The following is a 27672-nucleotide window of genomic DNA, read 5'->3' on the forward strand; positions in this document are numbered from 1 at the left end:
ACTTTCCAAACGGTCTGATGAGTTGGCTGTTAAGGATTCTCTGGCTCTTAGTGTTCAGTGTGCAGGTTCTGTGTCTAATATGGCCCAACGCCTATTTGCTCGAACCCGCCAAGTTGAATCATTGGCGGCTGAAGTGATGAGTCTCAAACAGGAGATTAGAGGGCTCAAGCATGAGAATAAATAGTTGCACCGGCTCGCACATGACTATGCTACAAACATGAAGAGGAAGCTTGACCAGATGAAGGAATCTGATGGTCAGGTTTTACTTGATCATCAGAGATTTGTGGGTTTGTTCCAAAGGCATTTATTGCCTTCGTCTTCTGGGGCTGTACCGCGTAATGAAGCTCCAAATGATCAACCTCTGATGCCTCATCCTTCTAGGGTTCTGTCCAGTACTGAGGCTCCGAATGATCCCCCTCCGGTGCCTTCTCTTTCTGGGGCTCTACCGACTGCTGAGACTTCTCCTAAGCAACCTTTGTGAAGGCTCCCTCTTGTTTGTTTATTTTGACTCAAGTATATGTACATATTTGTAACTTATCGGGGATATCAATAAATAAACTTTCCTTCATTTCAACGTATTGTGTTAAATACACCAAAGCCTTCTTCGCTATGTTCTTTGAATTTTCTTTTGTTGAAGCTTGTATGTTGAAGCTTTGTGAGTGGAGCATGTAGGTTGAGGTAGTGTTCCCTTAATTTCCCGAGTGAGGAAAACTTCTCTGTTGGAGACTTGGAAAATCCAAGTCACTGAGTGGGATCGGCTATATGAATCTTAGAACGCCATTGTGTTCTGTCCTGTGTCATGTCCTCTGTTAGATCCAAGTACTCTAAGTCTTTTCTTAGGGTCTCTTCCAAAGTTTTCCTAGGTCTTCCTCTACCCCTTCGGCCCTGAACCTCTGTCCCATAGTCGCATCTTCTAATCGGAGCGTCAGTAGGCCTTCTTTGCACATGTCCAAACCACTTTAACCGATTTTCTCTCATCTTTCCTTCAATTTCGGCTACTCCTACTTTACCCCGGATATCCTCATTCCTAATCTTATCCTTTCTCGTGTGCCCACACATCCAACGAAGCATCCTCATCTCCGCTACACCCATTTTGTGTACGTGTTGATGCTTCACCGCCCAACATTCTGTGCCATACAGCATTGCCGGCCTTATTGCCGTCCTATAAAATTTTCCCTTGAGCTTCAGTGGCATACGGCGGTCACACAACACGCCGGATGCACTCTTCCACTTCATCCATCCAGCTTGTATTCTATGTTCATGTATTATAAATTATTAACACATGCAGTGAAGAATGGTTCCATTGTACACGTATACTGAGATGCAAAGAGGGCAAAAGATTGCATAATTGGAAGGAAGAGCTTCAAGATGAGAATTGAATTGATCAGCAAAAGATTGCCTATACTGAGATGGAAATTGTAAGGAATGTGGATGTACAAATCACATGAGAATTGACTTACCTGATAAGTGCACAGTAACCAAAACCCTAAAAAATTATAATACGCAAACAGAAAAATCTAAACGAACAAACCAAGGAGATGGGAGAAGAAGGATGAATCATTATTTAACTGAAGAATACAATTAATAGAAAAATAATTAGTACATAAAATGAAAGCAGCAATGTAAAAGTCATGGGGCTACCTGAATTCTGAGGGCTGAGGACGATAGCTTAATAGCACCAAGTTCCATTTTCAATCAGAGTTTGGAAACTGAATTGAAGACTCTTCTCGGTTCCTATAACAAACATAACAGGGCGGACCAAATTAAAAACAGCTTTAAACCGAAAATTAAAATCTGAGTTGTTCTAGTTCTTTTTGTAAGAATTCTCATAACCCTGAACAACAAGAAAAGTTCACCGCAAGCTTGGAGCTAATCGGGGTCACATTCTCCTTGCTCTACAATCACATATCACAAAATTCGAAGTTGAAAACTTTTTAAAAATATATATAGCAACTTGTCCTACCAACCTGACTTTAAAATACAACTTCACTAAAACTTTTAGATGGTTGTGGTTTCTTACATCACAAAAATGATATATAATGTAAACTAATGAACTTGATTCTCCGTGGAGGGGTATGTGTATCTTTTAGAACATCTATAGCTGACAAAATGGAAAGGTACAAAGCCATTAAACAATTATGTACACCTAAACAATGGTCTAAAAATAAGCTAGCTTATATAGATGTTACCAGAATCTCAAAACGACCGATGCCCCGGAAATAGCCATTCCCTATTGCGCATCCTTGTTCCCAGTTTGTTCTAGAATGAGGGTTTGACTCATAGTTTGCTCTGCAATGGGAGTTTGACTTATAGTTTGATTTGCAATGGGAATTTGAGTTATAGTTTGATCTACAATGGGAGTTTGAATCTTGACTGAATAAAATTATTGATCGAAATCGTTCTATTTATTAATGCTTGTTCAGAGATATAATCATACCAAACAGAAAGACTCAATCCATTGCTAACATCAGCACCCCTAATTTCCTACCAACAAGAACTTAGCTCAATAGATTTCTTAGAAAACGATTCTTAGTCGCTGCAAACCACGGACTATGCAACCGAAACAGAACCAGATTAAATAAGAGCACTTTGAGTAAAGAAAACAAAGTGAAATCTGTTTTCCATGCAAATAATCTCTTCGCTCTCCGTTCAACACTTTTGATACGTTTTATTTAAAATGGGTTCTCGAATCAGTCATCTCACAGGGTATCGTCATGTGCACATCCGAGAGGGAATTTCGTGATCGCTCAATTTCAAGTCTAGCCTCTCTTTCCTAATGAGAGATTCTACTGCAGCCTGATAGACATATTCAAACATTTAATAATCTACAGAAATTAACTAAACTCAGCCACATTGAATATCAAACCCACCTACTTACCATCTTATCCAACTCTTATTTCGTAAATTTTTTTGGTAAAGAAGCATAGAATAGCGAAGCAAGAGGCGAAGAAAGCTTTGAGAGAAGCTAAGCTAGCGGCTTATGACGATATGTATAACCGACTAGATACCAAAGAAGAAGAGTTGGATATCTATAAACTAGCTAGAGCAAGGGAAAAGAAGACAAGGGACCTAAACCAAGTGAGGTGCATCAAGGATGAGGATGGAAAGGTTCTTGCAATAGAGAACGCGGTCAAAGACAGATGAAAAGATTATTTTCATAATCTTTCCAATGAAGGACATGAAAATAGTACTTCTTTGGGGGAAGTTGAGTAACTCAGAAGAGTGTAGAAACTACTCCTTTTACCGTCGAATCAGGAAGAAAGAAGTGGTTGTAGCTTTTAAAAAGATGGAAGCATAGAAAAGTAGTGGGCCCAGATGATATACCGATCGAAGCGTGGAAAGTCTTGGGAGAGACGGGTATATCATGGCTCAGAGACCTTTTCAATAGGATTTTGAAAACGAAGAAGATGCCAAATGAGTGGCGAAAGAGCACTTTGGTGCCTATCTACAAGAATAAGGGCGACGTACAAAATTGCATGAACTATAAGGGTATTAAGCTAATGAGTCATACAATGAAGCTCTGGGAGAAAGTCATTGAGCATAGATTGAGGTAAGAGACACGGGTTTCGAACAACCAATTCGGGTTCATGTCAGGGCTCCCAACCATGGAGGAAATCTATCTCTTACGAAGATTGATGGAAAGATATAGAGATAAGAAAAAACATTTACACATGGTCTTTATAGATTTGGAAAAAGCATATGATAGGGTCCCCCAAGAGACATTCTCTGGAGGATTTTAAAGAAGAAAGGAATACGAGTAGCATATATCCAAGCTATAAAGGATATGTATGATGGAGCAAAGACTTCTGTAAGAACTCATGAAGGACAAACCGAAAGCTTCCCCATAACTGTAGGGTTAAATTAAGACTCATCCTTAAGTCCTTACCTTTTTGCATTGGTAATGGATGAGTTAACGGGACATATTCAAGATGATATTCCTTAGTGTATGCTTTTCGCAAAGATATAGTGTTGATAGATGAAACTCAGGAAGGGGTAAATGCGAAGCTTAACATTTGGAGAGAAGTGTTGGAATCTAAAGATCTTCACTTAAGCCGATTAGGAAGTACCAAAGAGCGACTGCTTTCGCTACCTAGAATCTATCTTGCAAAAGAACGGAGAATTAGATGGAGACCTCAATCATAGAATACAAGCTGGATGGATGAAGTGGAAAAGTGCATCCGGCGTGTTGTGTGACCGCTGTATGCCACTGAAGCTCAAGGAAAAATTTTATAAGACGGCAATAAGGCCGGCAATGTTGTATGGCACGGAATGTTGGACGGTTGTATGCTTTGTTGGATGTGTAGGCACACGAGAAAATATAAGATTAGGAATGAGGATATCCGAGGTAAAGTAGGAGTAGCCAAAATTGAAGGAAAGATGAGAGAAAATCGGTTACGGTGGTTTGGACATGTACAAAGAAGGCTTACTGACGCTCTGGTTAGAAGGTGTGACTACGGAACAGAGGTCGAGGGCCGAAGGGGTAGAGGAAGACCTAGGAAAACTTTGGAAGAGACTCTTAAGAAAAGACTTAGAGTACTTAGATCTAAAAGAGGACATGACACAGAATCGAGCGCAATGACGTTCTAGGATTCATATAGCCAACCCCACTTAGTGGGAAAAGGCTTTGTTGTTGTTGAACGAAGCATAGTTTATCCTGAGCTCTGCAATAAAATAATTCAATTCTTCTTCCTTGCTTTTCAATAAGATCCCTACCAGCAAACAAACATAATTACTCTAGTAAGCAACTTCAATTTAAAATGCAAAGATATAACATAAAGGAAAGTGAGTAATTCAAAAATCAAACTGTCAAAACAACAGACTGATACTGTGATACACTTAACATGCCAATTTATATACTATATAACAATACTAAATCTAGTAATTTATAAAGTTTAGAAATGGATTGCAAAAAGAAAAAAACTTTTTTTTTTTTGAATGAAAAAGGTATAGAAAACAAATTTAATTTGTTAACTTTGGAAAACTGGAGAGATTAAAAAGGAATTCTTAGTTTTTACTATGAGTATGACAACCATGTGATTTCTTTGTTTACTGGGATTCATTTGTGTCATTAGGATTGCCAAAATTAGTGATTTTAGAGTTTTGACAACAAATTACTGATTAACATGATTAACAAATTTTATTTTATGTGTTAAAATGATTAACAAATTTTATTTTGATCAGTATAAAAAAGGTGTTAAAAACTAACCTAATTTATTAAGTTTGGAAAAATTGGACAGATAAAATAGAGTTTTTAATCCTTACTATAACTAAAATAACTATGTTATTTCATTATCAAAAAGGATCCATACGTGTGATGAGGGTAAAGAATATCACTGATTAAAGAATCTGCAAAAAATAATCAAACTGGACTCGAACTTACCAATTTTTTATTCAAATAAACTAAAAAAAGGAGTTGGAATCAAACTAACCTCCGTTTTCTATATGCAGCAAACTGCATCTTGTTTTTACTTTCGTTAACAACATACCGTTGGCTCTGTACACACCAAAAAAACACAGTAAACACCCCATTCATTACTAATAGCCATTTCAATCAATTAATTATTTAGGCAAAATTTTCAATGATTCCAAAGCTCAGACAAAAATTGCATGAGAAAATTGAGATTATATGCAATTGTATGTCAAATAACCTGAAAAATACCATATATCCAATATTAAGTGCATACACCTATAAACTAATCTTTATATATACTTTAAAATAATACAGATCAATGTAATCTAAAACACTAGAAACATTATCATACAATTAAAAGAATCACGATGCAGAAAATTTTCTTTCCATTACTTTCAGATAACATTTCACCCCACAACAATGTAGTTCAATCTCCATCGTTAAGGGTCATAAAAAATTAAAGCAGTCAGTACAGCACACTCACAACAGATATGCTCTCTCAGAAAAACCAAAGAGAGAACCACATTGGGCTGCGCAACTATCCAATTTATACCAGATCCAACATTTTACCTCCATTCAGTCCCCAACCATGGGGTTGATTCCATTTCAACCCTCTCATCCATTCTATCTGTTTACATCTCCATCACACACCCATACATATCAAGACAACAGATACGATTCATAAATCTGGGTCTATAGCTCATGAATACAAATTTCATTGAACCAACCCCATTCTCCTAAACTAAACAAAAAATTGTTTCATGACCAAAGTCATTAACTTATTTATGGATAAATGTCAAAGGTACCCAGGAACAACCACTGAAACAACCGCAAAGATTCAAAGTTCCACATTAATATATTATCTGCAACAATTAAAGTTTCTGTCGGTGCATGGGTGAATGTGAATGCGATACATTTAGCAATGTCATCATATACTCATGGCACGGGGCAAAGAACTCATGCTGCAGAGCTTCCTTTGCGCTGATCCTCTGCCTTGGGTTTACCGTCAGGCACTTGTCCACAAGATCGAATAGCGATCTCGGAATTTGCCTGAAAAATTGACCTCTTTTTGTCCGAGCCTTGCACCAACTTTGCAGCTTCATCGACGGCAAGGATTTGATATCCAGCAACTCCTGGGAAAATCGGAAACAACTTGATTTCCAATGTAGCAGAAACTTAAACAATGGGAAGGCAACCATACAACAAAAGAAACGCAGTGTTGAACATGTATACGAAATCAGAGCATTCGATGGAAAAACCATAATCTTTGTCTTGTTTAAGCATCATGATGCATCGAAAGGATTTGGGAGAGGGGCAACGCAAGGGATGGGAGAGGGGCGATTGGGAGAAACGGGAAAGGGTCCTTCCAAGCTCTCGGTTGTCAGGAAGGAATGTGAGATACAAGCATTTAGCCAGAGATTTCAAAGTAGAGCAAAAGGTTTTCATCCTAGAAGTGGAAGACAAGTCCTTGGGTGAAAGGATATGTTTAACTGAGAGGACTAGATTCAGAGGGTTTCAGATTTCTTTTGACTTGGGCTGTGCCTCTTGGCTCAGTCTTCAGATTAAAACGGCGATCACAGCAAGTGCTCGGAGCTTTTTCAGACTGTATAGGGGTCTTAACTACCAGTTTTGGGTGGAAAGCTTCAACAACAAGAATGGGATCTTCCTTGTTCTGTCCAAATCAGAAAATCAGGGGCTTGTAAGGAAGATTATCGTCCCCAAAGGAGCCAATTTCTTCGGGTGGAGGAAAATGGAGGAGTTATTGTCCGAAATCTTGCGAGGAGGAAAGAAAGGGGGGGTTGCCTCTGGTACCCTTTTTCAGTCAAAAAGGCTTGCGAGGAGGGAGGCACCCGAGCCCCCGTGGATCCATTCGTGTGTGGTTCCTCAGTTGTCATATAAAGATGCAGCTCTCGGAGGCACATAAAGGCAACAAACCTGGTACCGAATGCAATCGCAGGTGAGAAAATTTGGATTGGAGTCGGACCAAGAGTGACAAATCCCCGGAAGCCTTTAACTGGGGAAGTGTAATTGTCTGTGAGAGACAAGTGGTGCATCAGCCCTGGAGAGAGGTGGAGGACTCACTTCTAAATATCATGGGAAGGAAAGCAAGCCTTGTGCCCTTCCAATGCAATAAGGCTTTGTTTGTTTGTAAGAATGAGGAGGAAGCAGCACAGATTGCCCAAATTGGCGTCCTTTCCATGATTGGATTCCCCAAAGTGGTGCTGTCCGGATGGTGGGAAAGCATCAAACCAAGCGAGAGGAAGGTGGTCAGTTATGGAGGATGGATTGCTCTGGAAGGATTACCGCCGCATCTGTGGACAAGCGATTTCTTTCATGAGATCGGCGACGCTTGCGGTGGTTTGGTAGAAATTGACCGGAAAACAGCTGATTTTGAATTCTTGCTTGAAGCTAAGATAAGAATCAAACAAAACAATACTGGCTTTATTCCAGAGTTTGTGGAAGTGGCAGATGGAGATTTTGTCGTCAGGGTAAAAATTAGAAAAATTACGCCAGCAAGGAGACCTAAGGCTTTGGTAGCCGAGTACGGAGAATCTCGTCATCTGAAGATGTCACGTCGCCCTTTGAAGGCCGAACTGAAGACACAGAAGGTGAACGGAATATTGCCTCCGGCAATGGCGATTTCTAATCCAGGAAATCAATCCTGTCCCTCAGTCGAGTCACGTGTGTGCTTTCAGATTGGGGACTTTAAATGTCCCATCACCATGGGCTCTGGCAGAAAGCAAGGTGTGTTGTTGGGAGAAAAGCTGACAGACGGTGGGCGGAGTAAGGAATTGGAAGTTTACGTCCGGGAAAAGCAAGGTGTCTTATCAGGTGAACAAAAGTTGTCAGAAGGAGGAAGCAGCTCCCCAAGCGGAAAGTTTGTCCGGGTGGAAGAAGGATTGATTTCAAACGGTAGGGATTATTTTAATTTGTCAAAAGGATTGTCTTCAACAGTGGGTGGGATTTCTAATTGTCTGGAAAAGGAATTTTATATTCATGAAGAGGTTGCAAGTGGGTTTTCCACACATCAGGGGGTTTTTAATATTAATTTTGAGGGGAAAGTGGGTTGCGGCCCAATCAAAGCTTATGACGGACAGTCCCAAGTGGATTGTGGGTCTACTAGTGATCAGAAGATTTTCAATGTTTTTGTTGGGGGAAAGGACGGGTCCGGCCCACACAAAGTCTGTAACGGACATATCCAAATTGGGGCATTTCTTGGGTCTCCTCAGAGACCCATATCGTTAGAACTCTTTGGGCTAAATCCTCGGGCCCATCACGGAAACGAAGTTATGGTGATGCCAAATTTTCAATCTGTGGATCTGTTTCACTCAGTCGAGATGGCATCAGAAAGGAGCACCTCCCAGGCCCACGAGAAGGGAATTGAAGCCACTATAATTTGCAGTAATCTGAAATTTATTGCGAAATTCGGAGACTTAGCCAATGTACCGAAAAGGTTTAAACTTGTTTATCCAAAAGAGTTCGGATCGCGGCTGAACCTCAATGAGGAAGATACGCCAAAGAAAATCGGTGCTTCTAATCTTCTATCCCCAGATGACGATTCGGATCAGGACGAAGAGATGGAGGAGTTATTGGGTCTCAATCCTCTTTGTGTAACATCAGTCGCAGAGAGGATGGAATCGGTCATCGGCAATATTTCCTCAACAAACTTTTTTCCAACTGTGGATTTCGATTACCTTGCTCAAATCACGCATGCTGAGGAAGATGATTGGTCTCAGGTTTCTGAATCTGAAGTTGAGCTCGGGGATTCGTCCCAAGATGAAAAGGCTAATTTCGATCCAATTGAAAGTGGTGAAGGTATACTGCAGAATCTATTCTCCGATGGAGACAAGGAAATGATTTCGGCAACTGAAGAGGAGAGTACCCTACGGGATTACAGACAAGATCTTGAGGTAGTCGAACAAAATCAAACCAAGGAAAATGACGACAACAACAACGTGCTTAAATATAGCAGGAGGAAAAGGTCCGGCCGAGTCTCTGACAAATGGGAGCCTACTGGACGATCTAGCGAATTTTTGTCAAACATGAAGATTTCGTTGCTGCCACTAAAAAAATCCTTAATCCTCGGTAAAAGCTCAGGGGTGCAGGTGGGAAGAGGAGAGAAAAGGAAGAGCAAAAGGGGTTTGATAAATTTAAATGAAGATAATTAGTTGGAATATTAGAGGTTTGGGTAGCAGAAGGAAAATGGTTCTTTTGAAGGACTACTTCCGCCGAGCACGGGCTGATATCATCATTTTACAAGAAACAAAAACGGTCACAATTGATAGAAAGCTAGTGGCAAGTGTGTGGGGAAGCAGATTTAAAGAATGGGTTTTCGCCCTTGCTCGAGGAAGTTCTGGGGGCATAGTTGTAATGTGGAACACTAAACATATTTCAGTAGTCGAGTCTCTAGTAGGAGTGTTCTCAGTTTCCATCAAAATTAGAGAGTCGAACGGTTTGGAATGGTGGCTCTCAAGGGTCTATGGCCCTTGCAAATATAGGGAGAGACAAGATTTCTGGGAAGAATTAGCTGGCCCTTATGGTCTTTGCGGTCCAAGATGGTGTGTGGGGGGAGATTTTAATGTGGTGAGATTCGAAAACGAGAAGTCAAATGGGGGAAGGCCCAATGCAAGTATGAGGATCTTTAACCAGTTTATCCAGGACTATGAACTCATTGACCCAGATCTGCTCAACGCTCAGTTCACTTGGTCTAATTTTCGAGAAGAAACAGTTTGCCGAAGATTAGACAGATTCTTATTCTCTGGTGGTTGGGAGGAGTCGTTTCCACATGCAAGGCAAAAGGCTCTGGCAAGGGTAACCTCTGATCATTGCCCAATCGAATTAGATACCAACAAGGTGACGTGGGGGCCAGGCCCTTTCAGGTTCGAGAATTCATGGCTACAACATCCAGACTTTAGAAACAATCTCAAAGAGTGGTGGCTTTCTGCGATAGTCGAAGGTTGGGAGGGGTACAAATTTTCCAGTAAGTTAAAAATTATTAAAAAGAAGTTGCAATCTTGGAGCAATGAGGTCTTCGGAGACACTGAGAGAAATCTTAAGGAAGCCCATGCCAAATTAGAGGAAATTGACTTTAAAGAAGGAAGGGAAGGTCTAGACCCGGACTCAAAAAGAAAGAGGGAAGAGACCCGCTTCCTAGTGGAAGATTTGGTTTGGAAGGAATAAGTAAAGTGGAGGCAGAGAAGCAAAGTGGAGTGGGCCAAAGATGGGGATGGCAACACTAGATTTTTCCATAAGGTAGCAAGTGAGAGAAGGAAGAGAAATTTTATAGAGAGATTGGAAGCGGAAGATGGTAGAATGGTAGAAGGGGTAGAGGAGATTGAAAACGAAATCATTCATTTTTTCAAGTCTCTGTTCAGTAGCAACGAAGAGGAGTGCTGGGGGCTGGTTGGTATTAATTGGTGTCCAATTAATGCCACCGAGGCAGCTTGGCTTGAACGGCCGTTCGAGGAATACGAAGTCAAAAAAGCCGTTTTCGATTGCGGGAATGATAAGTCCCCTGGCCCGGATGGCTTCTCTTTGCAAATGTTCCAAAGTTGTTGGGATATTTTGAAGGCGGATATCTTGAAAGTGTTGGAAGAGTTCTTCGAAAATGGGATTATAAACGCAGTAACAAATGAAACTTATATCTGCCTAATCCCGAAAAAGGCAGATTCTGTGAACTTGAGGGACTATAGGCCTATAAGCTTAGTTACCAGTCTTTACAAGGTAGTGGCGAAAGTCCTTGCTACAAGACTAAAAAATGTCATGGGCAGTACAATTTCCCCATCTCAAGGAGCTTTTGTTAAAGACAGACAAATTCTGGACGCTGTCCTCGTAGCAAACGAGGTGGTCGAAGAGGTGAGGCAGAAGAAGGAGGAGGGTTTGGTTCTTAAGATCGATTTCGAAAAAGCTTATGACCACGTCGATTGGAGATTCTTGGAAGAAGTATTACTGAGAAAGGGATTCGGGTATAGATGGAGAAAATGGGTGCTTGGTTGCATAAGCACGGCTATTTTCTCAGTTTTGATTAATGGGAGACCTAGGGGAAAATTCAAAGCTTCAAGAGGACTGAGACAAGGTGACCCTTTGTCTCCGTTCTTGTTAACCCTAGTTGTAGACGTGCTGAGCAGATTGATTGAGAAGGCTCAAGAGAATCATTTGATCCAAGGGCTGCGTGTTGGGCAAGATAACGTGGAGATTTCTCATCTTCAATTTGCGGATGACACCATCTTTTTCTTGGCAGGGCATGAGGAGGCTTGGAACAATTTATTACATTTGCTGCAAATTTTTGGCAAGGTTTCAGGTTTGAAGATTAACAAAGCAAAGTGTTCCTTGGTGGGAATTAATTCTGATGGTGAGAAAATTACAAGGCTAGCAAGTTCTTGGGGCTGTGAGGTGGGCAGTTGGCCATTGAAATACTTGGGTCTACCTCTCGGAGGTAAGCCAAAATCTATTAAGTTCTGGGACCCGGTGGTAGAGAAGGTGGAATCGAGACCTTAGGGTTGGAAGAAAGCTTTTTTATCTAGAGGCGGAAGATTAACATTGATCCAAGCTGTCTTGGGATCCTTGCCCATATACTACATGTCCCTGTTCAAAGCCCCACGCGGGGTCATTGGGAGACTGGAAAAGCTAATGAAAGGGTTCCTTTGGGAAGGGGTTGAGGAAGGAAAGAAGTTTCACTTGGTCAAGTGGGAGAAAGTGTGTAAAAGCAAGGAGGAAGGTGGCCTTGGTCTGGGAAATTTGAGAAATCGGAATGCCGCCTTATTAGCCAAGTGGCTGTGGAGATTCCCGCGCGAATCAAACTCTCTTTGGCATAGGGTGATAAAGAGCAAGTACAGTCTGGTGGCAAATGGTTGGGATGCTAATTGTCCGAGTCGAGGCTCGAGCAGGTGTCCCTGGACAGACATCTCGGCTGGTTACCCTCCCTTTCTTCACTCATGCAACTTCGAGGTTGGTAACGGAGAGAGGCTGAGATTCTGGGAGGACGATTGGTTGGAGGGCGGTCCGTTGAAGGAGCAATTCCCTAGATTATTTTCTTTATCAAGGACAAAAAACCAAAGTATTTCCAATTTGGTAGCTTCTTCTTTACAGCCGGTCGGTTGGAATTTAGAGTTTAGGAGAAACCTAAGAGAGTCGGAGATTGAAGAGGTGGCTGGTTTACTGCAGAAGGTGGAGTCCATACGGCTATGCCATTCTAGAGAAGATAGGAGAAGATGGAATTTAGAAGGCTCTGGCCAGTTCACTTGCAAATCCTATAACTCTTTCTTTTGCAACAATGATGTTGTGCAACAATTTCCCCCTTTCGCTCAGATATGGAAAGCAAAAGTGCCTCCAAAAGTCAAAATCCTTGTGTGGCTAGTGGCGCTCGGGAAGGTTAATACTTGTGATCAAGTCCAAAGACGAATGCCTTTTGCATGCTTCTCCCCCCATTGGTGCACTTTGTGCAAATCCGGGGAGGAAAGCGCCAACCATGTTTTCCTCCATTGTCCGTATAGCATTCAACTCTGGTGGAAATTGCTCAAGGAAGCCGAAGCAAGATGGGTCACCCCAAAGGGTTGTTTTGAGCTCCTAAGCACTAAATTCGAAGGCCTAGGGAAAGGGAGGAAAGCCAAAACTTTGTGGGGATCTCTGTTGATGGCCCTCTTCTGGAACATTTGGTTGGTGCGTAATAAAAGAGTCTTTGAGGATTACAAGGGAGTGGGGGTTGAGGAGCTTTGGGATAGAGTAAAACACTGGGCAGCCCTTTGGGCTTCGGTTTCAATGGAGTTTAGAGATTACAATTTCTCTTCTATTTTTAGGGATTTGTTAGCAGCCGTTATTTGATTTGGTCTAGCTTTTCCCCTTTTTAGGGGTCCTTGCTAGTTCTCTTATAGCCCCAGGTGGATATCTTTTCCACGTGGTTTACTTTTTCTCTTTTGTAATTCTTTCGTTTTATAAAATTCTATCGTTTCTTTTCAAAAAAAAAATATATATTATCTGCAACTAATAAAAAATATAAACGCACGATATACTCTTTGCCAGGAAAATCCTAACAGAGGACCACAACTGTTGCAAAGAAAAATCATTAGAGTTTGATCCAAATTAACCACGCAAATCTCAGTGAATAAAACTAAGCAATGATGTAGGAAATCAATTACAAGCTTGAGATACACAAAAAATTAAATTAATTGACCAACAAATTGGAGCTATTCCCCTGATTTTAACCATTAACAACGTAAAGAATTGAAAATTACGATTAACCATTATGTACTTGATAATCACCAATGAGGTCATAAGGTAAAAAATATTAACCACTCAAATCTCAGTGAATAAAACTAAGCAATGATGCAGGAAATCAATTAGGAGCTTCAGATACACAAAAAATTAAATTAATTCACTAACAAAATTGGAGCCATTCCCCTAATTTTAACCACTAACAGCATAAATAATTGAAATTTACAATTAACCATTATGCACTTGATTATCACAAATGAGATCATAACGTCCAAAAATTTAACCACTCAAATCTCAGTGAATAAAACTAAGCAATGATGCAGGAAATGAATTAGAAGCTTGAAATACACCAAAAATTAAATTAATTGAGTAACAAAATTGGAGCCATTCCCCTAATTTTAACTACTAACAGCGTAAAGAATTGGAAATTACAATTATGACCAATGTTTTCCCCCTTTTTTTCATTGCCGTTCCAATTCCTGCCAAATCTGAGATTTATGAACCGAGATAACAAAAACTGCAACTGATCACAACTCTAGAAATAGAGACCAGTTTTATGAAGCTGGACAAAACACGCACAACCCCACGTTTAAAAGGATAAAAACCCTCCACAAAGCAGATACCAGAAATAAGATCCCTTCAAATACGAAAAATTTTGGGATCGAAACACCACAATATCGAAGAAAAACAAACAATTCGAGAAAAACAGTGAGAATAAGGCACAAATCAGAGAAAGAAGTGAGATTTAATTACCTCTTGAAGCAGAGATTGAAAACATACTTGAAATTGCAACTGTCCTAGCATCAAATGAACCAAATTAATCAGAAACAAAAACAAACCCCATTAACTAAAGGTTCTCACTTCTCACCATACAAAAAATGACAAAGGGGAAACAATCCTAACTTTTCTGAGATCTCAACAAAAAGTAAATCAAAAGTCTCATGAGGCATTTCCTTTAAACATTCCCAGTTCTCAACCCACCAATTTGTTAGGCAACACACTGATCAGATCCAACTGGCTGGAATCAAGAAAAATAAATAAAAGAAAAAAGGGAAAATCCCCACAGATTTTGAAATGTACAGAATACCCCAGATGGGCAATTTCTAACAAAACCCCAAAAATAAAAGTCGGGGGAATAAGATAGATCTAAAAAAAATCCCAGAAGATAAAAATTATTAAAAAGGTAAGAAAGTCAGTACACCAGCAGCTTCCTCTTCTTCTCTTCAGAAACAACTACAACAACAACAACAACAACAAAGCCTTTTCCCACTAAGTGGGGTCGGCTATATGAATCCTAGAACGCCATTGCGCTCGGTTTTGTGTCATGTCCTCCGTTAGATCCAAGTACTCTAAGTCTTTTCTTAGAGTCTCTTCCAAAGTTTTCCTAGGTCTTCCTCTACCCCTTCGGCCCTGAACCTCTGTCCCGTAGTCACATCTTCGAACCGGAGCGTCAGTCGGCCTTCTTTGCACATGTCCAAATCACCGGAGCCGATTTTCTCTCATCTTTCCTACAATTTCGGCTACTCCTACTTTACCTCGGATATCCTCATTCCCAATCTTATCCTTTCTCGTGTGCCCACACATCCCACGAAGCATCCTCATCTCCGCTACACACATTTTGTGTACGTGTTGATGCTTCACCACCCAACATTCTGTGCCATACAACATCGCTGGCCTTATTGCCGTCCTATAAAATTTTCCCTTGAGCTTCAGTGGCCTACGACGGTCACACAACACGCCGGATGCACTCTTTCCATCCAGCTCGTATTCTATGGTTGAGATCTCCATCTAATTCTTCGTTCTCATGCAAGATAGATCTTAGGTAGTGAAAACGATCGCTTTTTGTGATCTTCGCTAGATTGCTCCGGTCATTAGTGTGGATAAGTATATAAATGGATAGAGATAGGAAAGCAAACACAAGATGTACGTGGTTCACCCAGATTGGCTACGTCCACGGAATAGAAGAGTTCTCATTAATTGTGAAGGGTTTACACAAGTACATAGGTTCAAGCTCTCCTTTAGTGAGTACAAGTGAATGATTTAGTACAAATGACATTAGGAAATATTGTGGGAGAATGATCTCGTAATCACGAAACTTCTAAGTATCGGAGTGTGGTGTCGTCTTGACTTGCCTTATCTGTCTCATAGGTAGATGTGGCATCTTCTCTGGAAGTACTCTTCCTCCATCCAGGGGTGGTATCTTTAACTGGTGGAGATGCACAAGGTAATGTATCAATTTCACTTGAAGCTTACTTGTAGTTTCAGGCTTGGTCAAGCGCAATACAAACCATGTAGTAGGAGTCCCCCAAGTCGCCGAGCTAGGGGGTCTGCTGAAAGAGGTGACAGACAAGGTAAGCAATCAGAGCTCCGACTGATTGTTCACCTTTTCCCCATCTTGCAGCAGCATGAAGGATAAAGAGAAGAAAAATGAGAAGAGATGATATGAGATACTTTTGCTTTTGAAGAAGTAACTTTCCACAGGCTTATTCTTGAACTGAGCTTGAGGGTTTTCTGGTTTCCTCCAGAGTATAAGGCCGACTGAAGAATTTGAGGATCAAAACAAGTCCATCAAATCTAGAGTACGTTCCACCCTGCAGATATGGGATACTTTTGCTTTTGACAGAGTAATGGATGTATCGGCACGTGTGCTGTTACGCTTGTCTCCACATGCTTCCTTGTATCCTTCGCACTTGCCGTATCTGTTCCTCAAGCAGATGCGGAATCTTCCCTGGAAACATAAGATGTTGAAGATGAGTACTCGAGAGCAATGCCAGGTAAGTAATCAGGTAAGGGGTTCCAGGCAGTCAGTTCCTGGCTGGAAGCTTGATTCCAAGTGCTGACTGATTGCTCTCTTTCTCCTTGTCTTGCAGGTAAAAACAAGGCCAAAAGAAAAGACAGGGAAAAAGCATGATATGGGATACTCTTGCTTTTAACCTTGATGATATGAGATATTCTTGCTCTAGTATAGCTTGTTTGCAGAGGTATTATCGGGGGGAAAGAAAGCTGAATATTTCGAAAGGCTTCGTTGGGAGTGCCCTCTCAGATATGATGAAGGGTTGAGCATTTTTGCAGGTCTGCCTGTCCGTTGGGGATGGAGGTCGACATATATAGGAGTCTCCCTAACAACAAGTAGTAATGCTATTCCTTTACCCTGCTTGGTCATAGCACGGTAGTGGGAGCTGCCAGTTTCACATGTTTTAACTCTGTCAGAGCACTTTGAAAAAGTGGTCTGTGGTATCTGGCTCTCGAGATTCGGAGAACGATGCCTCTTCGAGTTTTGAGAAAGCAATCATGATGGGGGTCTGACTCTCGAGATTCGGAGAGCAGTGTCTCTTCGATTTTTGAGGAAGTAATCATGTTGGGAGTCTGGCTCTCGAGATTCGGAGGGCGGTGCCTCTTCGATTTTGGAGCAAGCAATCTTGTTGGGAGTGTTATCTCGAATGTGAGTAAAGGTTGGACATGTTTGTTAGTCTACCTTGCCACGAAGCACAAAGGTTGACACACAGGGACTTTCCAATTATCTAGCAATGGTACTGTTCCTTTACCCTCTCTTCGATTTTGAGAAAGTAGTCATGTTGGGAGTCTGACTCTCGAGATTCGGAGGACGGTGCCTCTTCGATTTTGGAGCAAGCAATCTTGTTGGGAGTGTTTTCTCGAATGTGAGTAAAGGTTGGGCATGTTTGCTAGTCTACCTTGCCACGAAGCACAGAGGTTGACACACAGGGACTTTCCAATTATCCAGCAGTGGTACTGTTCCTTTACCCTTGTGGGTAATAATATGGTAGCTAGACCTTCAAAATTTATGTGTCTAAACTTTGTTAGTGCTGTTTCTTTGCTATTCTTTTACCTTTCTTGGTCAGAGCGATGTAGTGGGAGCTGCAAGCTTCACGTGCTCAACTTTGGCAGAGAACTTTGGCAAAGTTATCTGTGGTACCCATGAGTTATTGTTGCGTGTGGGAAGTGGGTGATTGAACAGTAAGATTCATGTGCTTTCTACTTCACCAGAAGTCTTCGACAGAATGCCCATAATTTCTGCAAAGCTGAGTGTGCGTGTGACAGGTGCTGACAAGGCTAGAAAAGTAGGTGCCTCTTCGATTTTTGAGATCGGCCCTCGTGGTCTCTTAGCAGCCCAGCTTTTGAGAAAGCGAGCGCCTCTTCGATTGATTCGGAGAACGATGCCTCATCGATTTTTGAGAAAGCAATCATGCTGGGGGTCTGGCTCTCGAGATTCGGGGAGCAGTGTCTCTTCGATTTTTGAGAAAGTAATCATGTTGGGAGAGTGGCTCTCGAGATTCGGGGGGCGGTGCCTCTTCGATTTTGGAACAAGCAATCTTGTTGGGAGTGTTTTCTCGAATGTGAGTAAAGGTTGGGCATGTTTGCTAGTCTACCTTGCCACGAAGCACAGAGGTTGACACACAGGGACTTTCCAATTATCCAGCAATGGTACTGTTCCTTTACCCTCTCTTCGATTTTTAAGAAAGTAGTCATGTTGGGAGTCTGGCTCTTTAGATTCAGAGGACGGTGCCTCTTCGATTTTGGAGCAAGCAATCTTATTGGGAGTGTTTTCTCGAATGTGAGTAAAGGTTGGGCATGTTTGCTAGTCTACCTTGCCACGAAGCACAGAGGTTGACACACAGGGACTTTCCAATTATCCAGCAGTGGTACTGTTCCTTTACCCTTGTGGGTAATAATATGGTAGCTAGACCTTCAAAATTTATGGGTCTAAACTTTGTTAGTGTTGTTTCTTTGCTATTCTTTTACCCTTGTTGGTCAAAGCGATGTAGTGGGAGCTGCAAGCTTCACGTGCTCAACTTTGGCAGAGAACTTTGGCAAAGTTATCTGTGGTACCCATGAGGTATTGTTGCGTGTGGGAAGTGGGTGATTGAACAGTAAGATTCATGTGTTTTCTACTTCCCCAGAAGTCTTTGACAGAATGCCCATAATTTCCGCAAAGCTGAGTGTGCGTGTGACAGGTGCTGACAAGGCTGGAAAAGTAGGTGCCTCTTCGATTTCTAAGATCGGCCCTCGTGGTCTCTGGGGAGCCCAGCTTTTGAGAAAGCGAGCGCCTCTTCGATTTCTGAGATCAGCCTTCGTGGTCTTTGAGCAGCCCAACTTTTGAGAAAGCAAACGCCTATTCGATTTCTGAGATCAACCCTCGTGATCTCTAAGCAGCCCAACTTTTGAGAAAGCAAACGCCTCTTCGATTTCTGAAGCTCCGTCGAGTGCAGATTTTTATAGGGGCTGGCATTAAGTTCCAAAGCACACTTGAATCTCCACCAGTAGAAGCTTCATTCTTGCACTTCTAAGATCTTGATTTGTCCGACCTCTTCTCTCTTCAACACCTTTGAAAATGTCTGGCCCCTCCGACCGTCGTTTTGACTTGAACCTTGTTGAAGAGGCAGCCCCGCCTTCTCCAGACAACATATGGCGCCCATCCTTCGTCTCCCCAACTGGTCCTCTTACCATTGGGGATTCCGTGATGAAGAATGATATGACCGCTGCGGTGGTGGCCAGGAACCTTCTCACTCCCAAAGATAACAGACTACTTTCCAAACGGTCTGATGAGTTAGCTGTTAAGGATTCGTTGGCTCTCAGTGTTCAGTGTGCAGGTTCTGTGTCTAATATGGCCCAACGCCTATTTGTTCGAACCCGCCAAGTTGAATCATTGGCGGCTGAAGTGATGAGTCTCAAACAGGAGATTAGAGGGCTCAAGCATGAGAATAAACAGTTGCACCGGCTCGCACATGACTATGCTACAAACATGAAGAGGAAGCTTGATCAGATGAAGGAAACTGATGGTCAGGTTTTACTTGATCATCAGAGATTTGTGGGTTTGTTCCAAAGGCATTTATTGCCTTCGTCTTCTGGGGCTGTACCACGTAATGAAGCTCCAAATGATCAACCTCTGATGCCTCCTCCTTCTAGGGTTCTGTCCAGTACTGAGGCTCCAAATGATCCCCCTCCGATGCCTTCTCTTTCTGGGGCTCTACCGACTGCTGAGACTTCTCCTAAGCAACCTTTGTGAAGGCTCCCTCTTGTGTGCTTATTTTGACTCATGTATATGTACATATTTGTAGCTTATCGGGGATATCAATAAATAAGCTTTCCTTCATTTCAACGTATTGTGTTAAATACACCAAAGCCTTCTTCGCTAAGTTCTTTTGAATTTTCTTTTGTTGAAGCTTGTATGTTGAAGCTTGTATGTTGAAGCTTTCTGAGTGGAGCATGTAGGTTGGGGTAGTGTTCCCTTAATTTCCCGAGTGAGGAAAACTTCTCAGTTGGAGACTTGGAAAATCCAAGTCACTGAGTGGGATCGGCTATATGAATCTTAGAACGCCATTGTGCTCGATCCTGTGTCATGTCCTTCGTTAGATCCAAGTACAATAAGTCTTTTCTTAGAGTCTCTTCCAAAGTTTTCCTAGGTCTTCCTCTACCCCTTCGGCCCTGAACCTCTGTCCCATAGTCGCATCTTCTAATCGGAGCGTCAGTAGGCCTTCTTTGCACATGTCCAAACCACCGTAACCGATTTTCTCTCATATTTCCTTCAATTTCGGCTACTCCTACTTTACCCCGGATATCCTCATTCCTAATCTTATCCTTTCTCGTGTGCCCACACATCCAACGAAGCATTCTCATCTCCGCTACACCCATTTTGTGTACGTGTTGATGTTTCACCGCCCAACATTCTGTGCCATACAGCATCGCCGGCCTTATTGCCGTCCTATAAAATTTTCCCTTGAGCTTCAGTGGCATACGGCGGTCACACAACACACCGGATGCACTCTTCCACTTCATCCATCCAGCTTGTATTCTATGGTTGAGATCTCCATCTAATTCTCCGTTCTTTTGCAAGATAGATCCTAGGTAACGAAAACGGTCGCTCTTTGGTATTTCTTGATCTCCGATCCTCACCCCTAACTCGTTTTGGCCTCCATTTGCACTGAACTTGCACTCCATATATTCTGTCTTTGATCGGCTTAGGCGAAGACCTTTAGATTCCAACACTTCTCTCCAAAGGTTAAGCTTTGCATTTACCCCTTCCTGAGTTTCATCTATCAACACTATATCGTCTGCGAAAAGCATACACCAAGGAATATCATCTTGAATATGTCATGTTAACTCATCCATTACCAACGCAAAAAGGTAAGGACTTAAGGATGAGCCTTGATGTAATCCTACAGTTATGGGAAAGCTTTCGGTTTGTCCTTCATGAGTTCTTACGGCAGTCTTTGCTCCTTCATACATATCCTTTATAGCTTGGATATATGCTACTCGTACTCCTTTCTTCTCTAAAATCCTCCAAAGAATGTCTCTTGGGACCCTATCATACGCTTTTTCCAAATCTATAAAGACCATGTGTAAATCCTTTTTCCCATCTCTATATCTTTCCATCAATCTTCGTAAGAGATAGATTGCCTCCATGGTTGAGCGCCCTGGCATGAACCCGAATTGGTTGTCCGAAACCTGTGTCTCTTGCCTCAATCTATGCTCAATGACTCTCTCCCAGAGCTTCATTGTATGACTCATTAGCTTAATACCCCTATAGTTCATGCAATTTTGTACGTCGCCCTTATTCTTGTAGATAGGCACCAAAGTGCTCGTTCGCCACTCATTTGGCATCTTCTTCGTTTTCAAAATCCTATTGAAAAGGTCAGTGAGCCATGTTATACCTGTCTCTCCCAAAAGTTTCCACACTTCGATTGGTATATCGTCTGGGCCTATTGCTTTTTTATGCTTCATCTTCTTCAAAGCTACAACTACTTCTTCCTTCCGGATTCGACGATAAAAAGAGTAGTTTCTACACTCTTCTGAGTTACTCAACTCCCCTAAAGAAGCACTCATTTCATGTCCTTCATTGAAAAGATTATGAAAATAACCTCTCCATCTGTCTTTAACCGCGTTCTCTGTAGCAAGAACCTTTCCATCCTCATCCTTGATGCACCTCACTTGGTTTAGGTCCCTTGTCTTCTTTTCCCTTGCTCTAGATAGTTTATAGATATCCAACTCTCCTTCTTTGGTATCTAGTCGTTTATACATATCGTCGTAAGCCGCTAACTTAGCTTCTCTAACAGCTTTCTTCGCCTCTTGCTTCGCTTTTCTATACCTTTCACCATTTTCATCGGTCCTCTCCTTGAATAAGGCTTTACAACATTCCTTCTTAGCCTTCACCTTTGTTTGTACCTCCTCATTCCACCACCAAGATTCCTTTTGGTGTGGGGCAAAACCCTTGGACTCTCCTAATACCTCTTTTGCTACTTTTCGGATACAACTAGCCATGGAATCCCACATTTGGCTAGCTTCCCCCTCTCTATCCCACACACATTGGGTGATTACCTTCTCTTTGAAAATGGCTTGTTTTTCTTCTTTTAGATTCCACCATCTAGTCCTTGGGCACTTCCAAGTCTTGTTCTTTTGTCTTACTCTTTTGATATGTACATCCATCACCAATAAGCGATGTTGATTAGCCACGCTCTCTCCTGGTATAACTTTGCAATCCTTACAAGTTATACGATCCCCTTTCCTCATTAGAAGAAAATCTATTTGTGTTTTTGACGACCCACTCTTATAGGTGATCACATGTTCTTCTCTCTTCTTAAAGAAGGTGTTGGCTAAGAAGAGATCATATGCCATTGCAAAATCCAAGATAGCTTCCCCATCCTCGTTTCTCTCCCCAAAACCATGGCCACCATGAAAACCTCCATAGTTGCCTGTCTCCTTGCCCACGTGTCCATTTAAATCTCCTCCTATAAATAACTTCTCCGTCTAAGCAATTCCTTGCACCAAGTCTCCAAGATCTTCCTAAAATTTCTCCTTCGAACTCGTATCCAACCCTACTTGAGGTGCGTACGCACTAATCACATTGATAAGTTCTTGTCCTATTACAATCTTGATTGCCATGATTCTATCTCCTACCCTCTTGACATCTACAACATCTTGTACCAAGGTTTTGTCCACGATGATGCCAACACCGTTTCTCGTTCTATTTGTGCCCGAATACCAAAGTTTAAACCCTGAGTTTTCTAGATCCTTTGCCTTACTACCAACCCACTTAGTTTCTTGTAGGCACATAATATTTATCCTTCTCCTCACCATAACTTCCACTACTTCCATAGATTTTCCCGTTAAGGTTCCTATATTCCACGTTCCTAAACGCATTTTGCTCTCTTGAACTCTACCCTTCTGTCCTAGCTTCTTCACCCTCCCCCGTCTAATAGGATCAAAGTACTTCTTTTGTGTGTCCCGGGTAAAGTTGATAGGAGCATATGCTCCCAAACAACTTTGAGTGGAGTCGTTCGAAAAGAAGTTTCTATGGCCCCCTTGCTCATTTAACACTGCATCTGGGTGCCGATGGAGATACAGTGACCCTTGCTCACTTATCACTGTGCTCGGGCCACACAGCGCGCCACTTACGGGTGACGCCCTAGCTTTAGCGCGATTTTGTTCTGGATTCATTTTCATAAGGATTCGACGTGATCATGGAGTGCCGGCTGTCGACTACCTGACGCCCTCCCCCTCCTCCTTTATCCGGGCTTGGGACCGGCCATGTAAGACATAGGCGGAGTTCAGAAACAACTACAACCAGAAGAAAATAATCCCAAAAGAAAAAGCATTAGTCCCAAACAATTAAGTAACTTCAATTTAACTGACAGAAAAAAAAACACCATTTCTTATAATTTCAGACAGTAATTTGAGGATTAAATTCTGCAGAGAAATTGGCCGAATGAAAAGTGATAGATAGATATATCGATAGAGAGAAAGAGTGAATGAACCTTAGCTCCCAGAACAGAGAGAAATATTCTGTAGTTGAACTATAGTTTCAATAAAAATGATTAATCAGAGAGCCGAAAAAGGAGTAAGCTTTGGAGAAGAGTTTAATTAGAGAGAGAAGACAGAGATGTTAACCATGGTTTTTTCACTAGTCAGAAAAACTAATCCGTTCAAACCAACTCACCATGAAATCACAGCGACTTCACAAATCTTCTTCAAATCCACACCGAACAGGAAGCACAAAGTGCGTTTGGCGGAAAATGGCGAAAAAGAAGTGAATCAGCACAAGAAACAGAAGATACTAAAGCCAACCCAGTTCAGCAAATGAACATACTATTAGCTAAAGGGATACAAATTTAGTGATTGAATTAGACATCACATATCTACATGCATATTGCAATCTTATGAGAAATTGGTATCTCTATAACAATGTAATATTTGAACTCCAATTATCGAAATCCAATTAACAAATTCACTAATATATGCACACAAATATAATAACCCAATAATTTAGCAAGAATGAAAAGGAAATAACATGAACAGAGAGAGATGTATAAAGACCTGGAGGTATCGTTGTCAGGGTTGTGGTTGATAACAACAGCGTAATCACCAGACGCCCTAGCGAGGGTTCCACGGTCCCCAACATGATGCTTGACGTTACAGACAACGGCTCCCTCCGGGATCGATCTGAGAGGCAACACATTTCCAACCACCAAATTAGCTTTCTTTCCGCAGTATGTCTACATATATATAGATGATCCACAGAGATTAACATCATGCAGAGGTGTGCACACGCACACACATAAGTTGCAAGCTGGAACTATTTGGTTGACTCAAAAGAAATTGATGGGTTAGAAAAAGCCCAAAAAAATACAAAGACGAATGTTCGTTCATCTCTTACATCAACAGGAGGATAAATGCCCCTGCAAAAGACAACAAAGCAATCCACAATCAACCAACAAATAAGCACAATTTCTTGCAGTCAGTAATTATGGTCATATCTACTGCAGCGCTAAAAAGTAGATTTTTTAATGGCCCTGATGCTGAACAGTGAAATGAAGGGTGGATACCTATTTTCTGCATCTTTAAACTCAAGGGCAAGAGAAACCTGCCAGTCCTCAAACAAATTAGGACACTCTTGCGGATCGGCCAATGATTTTGCAGCTTTTTTATTGACCTGCCATATTGCAAATTAAAGGTACAAAATTAAAAATACTTGGAATAGCCAAATATATGCAAAACTCTTTCCTTGCTTCAGTTCAATTGGTCGATAAAGTAGAAGACATAACAAAATTTCCTTTGGTATGACTTCTACATCTCATATATACATTTCACTTGAAAGAAAAGCATCATGTTCATGAATCAAGAAAAACACTTCAAAAGTCTAACCTTGTTCAGGTCATTTCTCCAAATTGAAACTCTCTCTGAAACCTTGCTTGGTAAGTAAGATCGTGCCATCAAAGCTGCTTCAGGTATCCGTCCGCTGTAATGAAAGATAACGAAATCCTATAAAGCAGACCACAAAAATTAGACAAAACCCAAAAACTAAACAGTAAAAAAAAAAAACCCTAAAATGAAAAAAAAAATGCAAATATTCTATAAATCGTAATATGAACTGCAACCCATCAATCATCTCCCAAAATAAACTGCAAATCACAAAATTACCTACCCCAAATCGGCCGGAGAACTCACCAGGAGACCAACGATTTTCTGGGATTAAAATTTCCTCCGAATTGGGACCAAATTCACGGTTTTTCAGCAAGAGGTCGATGTACTTCGTAGTTTCTGAGAGAGAGAATCGAAGAGATTTCTAACGGCTTGGTGGTTTTTGAGCAACACAGTGCTGTAGTTGGTGATTTCTGAGAGAGAAGGCGAGGAGAAAAAATGGCGATGGAAGCAGAGTCGAGGCTATGTCGTAGAAGCAGAATCACTGGGTTCCACGATCATCAAGCACGACGGAGGCGAGAGAAGGGAACGGCGGCGAGAGGAGGGATAGGACGGAGGCGAGACCGTCTGTGTCGTTCTCGCGGGGTCTGCGAGACGGAAGAGGGGATGCGGGTTAGAGAAGGAAATGGAAAAAGACCGGCCTTACCATCGTTCTTCCTTTCCCACGATCATGCTCAACGGCAGAGAGACTCAGTGGCAGCCTCGTAAATAAAGTGAAATTGAACCACTGAAATCAGCCCGGTGGCAAACTCGTAAATAAAATGAAATTGAGGCAAAATTGCACAGTGCCACTTCCCCTCCTACTTTAGACTAAAGCAATAGTTGTATTCGGAATAAATTCGGGGTACTTATAATTAGGGAGATATTCCTTGACCACCCCCCGGGCGCCCGTCGGCCCCCAAAACGGGGCAACAAATGAATTGGCTTATTCGAAAAAAGCCTTGTTCTTTAAAATATTTATCTTGTGTTTGGTACTGTATGATTTGACTCTGTAAGAATTCCAAATCATTGTTTTGAAGCTCATCATCTTCATCATAAATAATCCACTTGGCCCAAAATAACCTGACCCAATAGGGAAATCTCAATAAACCTCTTCCAATTATTGGGCTAAACTTTGGATAAATGTTAATACCTATTTTTGGGCAAATTCCCCTCAAAAAATGAGCAAGGATAATGGTGGCCCTGCTCAAATTTTGAGTTTTAAACCACCCAAATCTCTTCCAATCATTGAGCTAAACTTTGGTTACATATCTTTGAGGATGATGATTAACCTAATGCCTATTGCCCAAGTCCACCACGAAATTCACCACCAAGTCAGTGACCAAGTCAACCAAACGATGATGAATATTTATAGTATGAGTATTTGTTGTAATTTTATGTGGTATTCTAATTATCGTTTATTAATCTTTATTTAGTGTTTTAATTATTATTTGTATTAGTAATTGTTGTAAGATCTAAGCTTATTAGAGCATCTCCAAAAGAGATGTCAAAATGTCTAAATCAGCTTTAACAGTTATAAAAGGCAGCAACAAAAATTTCTAACCGAGAAGCTAAATCTGATGTCGCATGACATGGAATAGCAGCTCTCCCCTTGTTGTCAAATTTGACAGCAACGTTAAATATTTTTTAATTAATTTTTTTTATTGCAACTCTCCTATCTCACCTACAAATCATCACGATGGATTGCAATCCCTCATCTTTCCCATCCGACGGCTACGGTCAATCCCCAAAACAACACCAAACAAACAATGAATCATCAAATCAAAGAACAAAATGAGAGAGAGAGAGAGAGGGAAGGATAATTTGGAATGTCACATGGTGAGGCCGAGAGGCGAATGAGGGAAGAGGAGAATCAGCAAGGGGAGTCTCGGACCAGGTGAGCAGATCGGCGGTGGATGTATGGGGTTTCCTCACCGGAGTGCTCCTCTCCATTTTAGGTGAGTTCGAGTATACTGGAGTCTTCCTCCTGCAAATCGAAATGAAGGTACTTTTTAATAAAATAAAAAGAAAAGAAAATAGGGTAATAAAATGGTGGAGAGCAAAATTTTGAAATATGTCAAAATGTCATATATGCTGTCAAATTCAAATTTTTTGTTTAAAATTTGGCATCTCCTTTGGCTAGATATAGCAACGCGCCTACATGTAGACATTGGAATGGTGTTAAAGACATTTTCCGCTACCTCAAGGGTACGACGAATTTTGGCTTGTTCTACACCCACGAATCCTCGAGAGGAGTCGCCGCCCCCCTCGATCCTCGAGTTGATTCACGCCTCATTGGTTATGCAGATGCTGGTTATCTATCTGACCCACATAGGGCACATTCTTAAACAGGCTATATCTTAGAGGTCTACCAAGTAAACACTAGTTATGATTTCTTTGAACCATGCTGAGATTCTTGCCTTACACGAAGCCTCGCGAGAGTGTTTTTGGTTGAAAGGAGTTATAGAACATATTCAAAGCACTAGTGGTCTTACTTCCGTCGTTGACCTTCCTATGACGATCTTTGAAGACAATGCAGCATGTATCGAGCAGTTAAAGAATGGATACATCAAGGGAGACAACACCAAGCACATAGCGGCAAAGTTCTTTTATTCTTACCAGCAATAATAGCATCAGAACATTGAAGTTAAACAAATCCGTTCCCAGGACAACCTAGCCGATATCTTCACCAAGTCATTGCCTATGTCTACTTTTCAGAAGCTCGTCCAAGAAATCGGTATGAGTAAATTATATGAGTTGAATTGCTTTTAGTTCTCTTATTCGGAAGTTATGTTTAACTTAGAGGGAGTATCTTGAAGCATAACTCAGGGGGAGTATCCTGAAGCATACTCACTTGA

At 41.5% G+C, this 27672-nt stretch overlaps 2 protein-coding genes across 4 annotated transcripts in view; both read right to left on the bottom strand.

Moving 5' to 3' along the window:
• LOC126585720 (uncharacterized) overlaps positions 1–25616 on the bottom strand; it is a 36888-nt gene extending 11272 nt beyond the window's left edge. The window contains exons 1-10 of one of the 3 annotated variants that reach the window (XM_050250217.1): positions 25082–25616; positions 24779–24895; positions 24460–24574; positions 23951–24076; positions 14821–14854; positions 14375–14418; positions 14054–14100; positions 6325–6543; positions 5430–5494; positions 1642–1734 (exon numbers count right to left, since the gene is read on the bottom strand). In XM_050250217.1, the coding sequence (XP_050106174.1) occupies positions 1692–1734; positions 5430–5494; positions 6325–6543; positions 14054–14100; positions 14375–14418; positions 14821–14854; positions 23951–24076; positions 24460–24574; positions 24779–24847 (762 nt within the window). In that variant the 5' untranslated portion in view covers positions 24848–24895; positions 25082–25616 and the 3' untranslated portion in view covers positions 1642–1691. Of the gene's footprint in view, positions 1–1641; positions 1735–1967; positions 2290–2703; positions 2797–2870; positions 3740–4290; positions 4710–5429; positions 5495–6324; positions 6544–14053; positions 14101–14374; positions 14419–14820; positions 14855–23391; positions 23431–23573; positions 24077–24459; positions 24575–24778; positions 24896–25081 lie in introns of those variants that run through there. The other 2 variants (XM_050250223.1, XR_007610633.1) reach the window with 2 other exon arrangements.
• LOC126585739 (uncharacterized) lies at positions 19769–20822 on the bottom strand. Its single transcript, XM_050250238.1, has one exon. It carries the CDS (start codon positions 20702–20704, stop codon positions 19922–19924), a length of 783 nt encoding a protein of 260 aa, XP_050106195.1. The 5' UTR covers positions 20705–20822; the 3' UTR covers positions 19769–19921.
• Positions 25617–27672: the final 2056 nt, after the last annotated feature.

The sequence above is a fragment of the Malus sylvestris genome, chromosome 2 (genome assembly GCF_916048215.2).
Source record: "Malus sylvestris chromosome 2, drMalSylv7.2, whole genome shotgun sequence".
In the NCBI taxonomy this organism is placed as follows: Eukaryota; Viridiplantae; Streptophyta; class Magnoliopsida; order Rosales; family Rosaceae; genus Malus; species Malus sylvestris.